This window comes from Monoraphidium neglectum, assembly GCF_000611645.1.
Source record: "Monoraphidium neglectum strain SAG 48.87 unplaced genomic scaffold scaffold00308, whole genome shotgun sequence".
Taxonomy (NCBI): Eukaryota; Viridiplantae; Chlorophyta; class Chlorophyceae; order Sphaeropleales; family Selenastraceae; genus Monoraphidium; species Monoraphidium neglectum.
Window position 1 is genome coordinate 17,426 of NW_014013320.1, and position 5,157 is coordinate 22,582.

Sequence of the window (5,157 nt, forward strand, 5' to 3'; positions counted from 1 at the left end):
GGGGGGCTTGGGGGGGGGGGGGTTGGGTCAGCCTGGTGCTCACATTCATGGCGGGCATCACCACGCGCAGCACGAGCAGTCGCACTCGCGCACAATCCCACCTGTTCGCAACAGACTCCAGTCCTGGCCTCCAACCTGCTCTGGAAGCACATTTGGTAGTACTAAATCATACCCCTGCACGAGGCAGACGGGCCTCACGAGGCCGCGGAAGGTTTTTTCATCATCTGCTGCGACCAGGACGACGATCGTGTCGCATCCGAGGTCCAGGAAGTTATCTTCGGGATTCATTTGGTACCTATGCTATTATTAATAATCGAACCCGGAAGGCACTCTACATCACCCCATCTGACCATCTGAACGGCCCTCTTGCAGAGTACAATACGGTAAGGACGCATATATTTTCTACGGTAGTAATGTGAAAAGTAATTTTTTATTTAGCGGACGTAATGTAGGTCCGACCCAGCAATTGCGTGGCCAGTCAAAGTTTGGTCAATCCTTGCCGCCACAGGGGGAGGGCGCGCGACCGCAACCTCATTTTACTTCAGCCGCCTGCTAGAGGTTGTCCGCAGCTGAATGCACCTTGACGCTTTGGCTCGGTGCTCAATGACCAAAAGTGCAGCTTGCTTCACGTGTTCGGTGCAGTTCTGCCCTCTGAATACTGTGTGGTGTGGAGTGCTGCGTTAGGCTTGGCCGCGCAATTACGTGAGCTGAGAGGAACCACCATGGCCCTTCTTGGTGGTGTTGTTGTTTGATGATAGTCTTTGTTAATGTCGCCTGCGCCCTCTGGTTCGTCCTACTCTGGTAACTGCCGTGTTTGTCCACACACAAAATGCAGGTCTCCTTCAGCAGACAGACGCTCAAAGCAGCACGACCTGTTCATTTCCTCCTGCAGCCACAGCCGCCATGGAGACCCACCACCTTGCAGCCAAGCCGGCCGTATGCAAGCCTTTCTGATGTAGTATGGGCCCCCCAGCTGTCATATGTGCGGATTGACTCTGTCAACTCCGCTGTGTTGTTGTTGCGCGCTTCCTGAACACCCTTGCATAAGGATCAAACACACTCCTCAGCAACACAATGATCAGTTTAGTTACATCACAAGGTGCGAGGCGTGCATCAAGCCCAAACATGCTCGGTGCCCTGCTGAATTGCAGCATCCTGGTAGCTGGGAGTTGAGCGCGCAGCCAGTGCCAGGGCCCACCGCGTGGAGGTGTGCTGCTCGGGCCCCAAAGAAGTGCGGCCCGCACACAACGGTGTAGATAACGTTGTGTGCAGCTCAGCCCAACCCCTTGGCTAGGCCAGGGTAGCGTGTGGCGACCGACAAAGGTTGGTCCCACTGGCAAGCTCCCGGAGTTCTTCTCCCGGAGGAGTGCTCCAGACGGAGGTTTGCCCGCTTGAGAACGGCCCCTGTGGGGACTCCGGTTCAGGGCTGCCAGGTCACCGCAACATGCGCACCGCTGGGGCTGGGAGCGCACCCACAACCCAAGCAGCGGGCGCGCGACCTGGAGATGCAGCGCCTGCAGTGATGGGTGCGAGGCAGCGCGGCGCGGGCGCAGGGGCACCAGGCAACACTCTAGCAGGCAGCAAAGCTCTGGCATCAGCCAAGCCCTCCGAGGGCTGACGCTGCATAGCATGCCCCGGTCTCCCCGCACGCGAGCCTGCGAGTGCAGTGCAGAACAGGCGAAAACAGAGTGTGGGAAGGGATGTAAGTGGGTTGAAACTCGCCTTGATGTGTCGAAACTCTGAATTACTTTGAGAAATGTTTGCTTGATTGCGCGCTTTATGCGGGAGACCGACCCAGCAATCGACCTTCACGCTGTTTGTGTTGTCAGAAATGCAGTCCAGATGCGTGGCGCTGCAAAAACCGAATACTAACAGCTTTACTATCAAATTTTGGCAGGCCGCATGAAGAACCCAAAAGTCGGAGCTGGCTGCAGGGTTGACCGGCACTTTGACCGCACTTTTCGCAAGCACGCATGCAATTTGTTGCACCAGGCGGGCTCCAGTGGGCCAAGAGGCAGTTGCTTGGACTCATGTTGGTGTTTTGCAACTGATGGCAGCCTGTGGGTTGTTCGGGTACACCTGCAGCCCCCCCCCCACCCGCAACCTATTTGCGCCCCCCGCTGAGCCCATTGCCGGCGCTCACTCTGGCCCCCCTCTGCCGTTTGGGAATCCACCACCAATCGCTTGTGACAGGTTGCAGGAAAGGCACGCTCGCATCACATAATCAGGATTCTGAAGGGCAGTTGATTGAAACAGTGCCTGGTGAGGGCAAAAGGGGTGCATCGTTCGATGCAATGAAATAACCGAAAAGGTGTGCCGCATGCATGGGGTTTGGAATAAGGCCAGACCACACACCTGCAGCACAGGTCAGTGAATGCTTCTGGCTGGATGGCGCTGTGGAACAAGGACAGGAGGCGCACGATTCGTGCAAGCGGGAATCAAGGGATTGGGCAGTCATGATGCTGGGCAAGCAAAGCAGGAGGAGGAAGTCTCAGGGGTTTGGCGTAATCGACGGCTCGTGCGTGAGCAGTCGAAGGAACAGCCGTTTTGTTGAAGCGAATGGGACAGGGGAACGGCCCTGGCGGGATAGTTGAGGTTCCATTACTTGCGGCGCGGCACCGGCGGGAGCAGCGAGACCGACGGCAGCAGGGTGCTGGGGCGCGCGCGCCGCGCGGATGTGTCGCTCGCAATCGTTTGCGGTGTGTATGATACCGACGGGAAGAGACTGACGCTTATCAGGACCTGCGGTGGGTTACTAATCTCTGCCTCGGGCTGCGCGGTGGAAGTGAGCACGGGCGACGTTTCGACGGCCGGGGCCGGGGCCGCGCTGAGGGACGGCAGGGGGATCGTGGCGATGGACGTTGCAGGAAGGCCCGCGCCGAGGTCGAGGACGGCGTGCTCGCCGGAAGCCGCGGCGGCGGGCGCGTTTGGCAGCGCCGCGCCTGCCGCGGGCGACGCCCTGGGCGGCGCCAGCGCCGGCGTACCGGCGGGCGCAGAGGCAGCCAACATGAAGGTGGGGCTCGCCTTGTCATTGGCTGCGACGGCGGGGGTGCCCAACAGGCTGACGGAGTCCAATGCGAGGCCGGCGAGGCCGACAATAGCAGGCTTAGGGGAAGGCGAGGTCGCCTTTGCCAGCGCAGGCGCCGCGGCGCGCTGCGCAGGTCGCGCCGGCGGCGCCAGCGTGGGGGCCGGGCTGGCGGCGGCGGCCGGGGCCGGAGCCCGCAGGAGGGGCGAGGAAGGCCGCGCCGCGGGCGACAGCTGCTGGGACGTCGCCCGCGGCAGCAGCGCAGCTGGCACGAGCTGGTACGCGGGCGCCGCCGGCTGGGGCACGGGCTGTGGCTGCTGCTCGACAGGCGAGGAGGGCGGGGGCGAGGGCGGCGCTGCGGCCGTCGGGGCCGTCAGCCTCGGCTCGGGGTCGGCCGCGCCGAGTGGCCGCGTCGCGTGCGGCTTGTCAAAGGTGCAGGTGGCCTTTGCGGCGTTGTCCCAGGCGTAGCGGTGGCCGTCGGTGCCGAGGGAGGGGTTGGGCGCCGAGATGGGGCAGGCGGGGGCGCTTGTAAATGTGGGACTGTCAAACGGCGCGCTCTGCAAGGGCGGGTTGAGGGTGTGAGGCGGTAGCGGGGGTCGGCACGGGCCATCTCGGCGCGCGGGCACGCAAAGCGGTCGCTGGGGCGGCGGCGGCCGCGGCGAGTTTGGGCCCGGTTGCAAGAGAGGCGCGCGCGGGCCGGGCCGTCCCAAGCGTCAGCCCGTCCAACACGTGCCCACGCCGTTCCGCCCCATTTCACATGGAGTTCAACCGCCTGGTTTCACTCCAAGCTGACCATCATGGTGGCCTGCCCACCTGAGCGTATTTCAGGTCCTCAATGCCAACGCCTCGGAACGTGCAGCTCCCGCCGTCCTGGAATCCCCAGTACCTGCGGGCCGAGCAGAGCGCGTGCAAGGGGCCGTCAGCGGCGGTGGAGCGCAGAAAGTGGTCGGGCCGCGCCGCTCTCGCCGGGAGCCGCGGCGCGACGGCGGGCGCGGCGGGGTCAGGCTCGAGGTCGCGCAGCATGCGGTCAGGGAGGACCCCCTGGGGCAAAGCTGGCCCCGCGGCGAAGGGCCAGAGCAGCCCGCTGACCCCCTGCTCACCTGCCGAAGTAGTCCCGGGTGACGTTGGAGACGGTGTTGGGCCCGCCCGCCTTGACGCTGCACACTTTGGTGGTGAACCAGGGGTCGCCGCCCTCCTCCATCAGGCGGCGCCGGGCAGCCTCCTGAGCACCCCGTGGTTGCAAAGCCCACAGGTCGGTAAGGCAGACCGGGGCTAAGTTGATTGGATGATAGGCTGGCAGCCGTCGCACGCGGTGGATGCAAACGTGAGCGTTCAGCCCCTGCATATGAAAGAGCGCCGGGGGCGCGTGGATCGATGCAGGCGTTGCGGGAAGCGCGCGAGCCCCCCACCTGCTCTCCGGCCGCCGCCGCGCCGCCCACCGTCGCGCCGCCTGGCCCCGCGGCTGCGGCGGCGGCAGCCGCTGCTCTGCACGCCCCGTGGGCCGCCCCGCCGCGCCCGCACGTCGCGTTTGCCTCGCTCCATGCGGCCGACCAGCTGGAATTCCAAGAGGCGCGCCAGCTGGACGAGCTGGCGTTTGACCAGGAGTACGCGTAGCTGCCGTCGGGGCTAGTCACCTTGGTGTAAGCGGCGGCGCTCGCTGACGCGGAGGAATTGGCGGAGGAGGTTTCGGCGCGGTACGCGCCCGCGCGCGCCGACGAGGCAGCGCCACCGCCATCCGCGCCGCCGCCGCCGGCGCCCGCCCACGCGCCAGAGGCGGAGGTTCGGGAGCTGTTGCCGCCGCTCACCGCCCGCGTGGCGGCGCCGGCCTCGACGCGCGGCGCGTCGGGCGCGTTGTTCGCAGCGGCGGCCAGGCGGCGGCTGCCGACTGAGATCATCGCAGTCCCGGGGGCGGCCGCCAGCTCAGGGGAAGTCGGGGGGATGGCAGCGCCGGGCGCCGGGGACGCCTTGCGCGAGGGCGCTGGGGAGGTGGTACGCGCGGGCGCTGGGGAGGCACCGCGCGCGGGCGCCGGGGAGACCATGCGCGCAGGCACCACGGCCGCGGCAGGGGCCGCGCCCGCGGGCGAGGGGGACGCCGCGGCGCCGGGCTCGGCGGGGCGCGGGAGGAGCTGCGC

General features: G+C 65.6%; 1 protein-coding gene across 1 annotated transcript in view; it reads right to left on the reverse strand.

Moving 5' to 3' along the window:
* Positions 1-2,601: 2,601 nt before the first annotated feature.
* MNEG_2653 (hypothetical protein) overlaps positions 2,602-5,157 on the reverse strand; it is a gene marked incomplete at both ends in the record, with an annotated part of 7,386 nt that continues 4,830 nt past the window's right edge. The window contains 4 exons of the mRNA XM_014048871.1: positions 2,602-3,582; positions 3,839-3,911; positions 4,126-4,247; positions 4,435-5,151. Of these exons, the coding sequence (XP_013904325.1) occupies positions 2,602-3,582; positions 3,839-3,911; positions 4,126-4,247; positions 4,435-5,151 (1,893 nt within the window). The remainder of the gene's footprint in view (positions 3,583-3,838; positions 3,912-4,125; positions 4,248-4,434; positions 5,152-5,157) is intronic.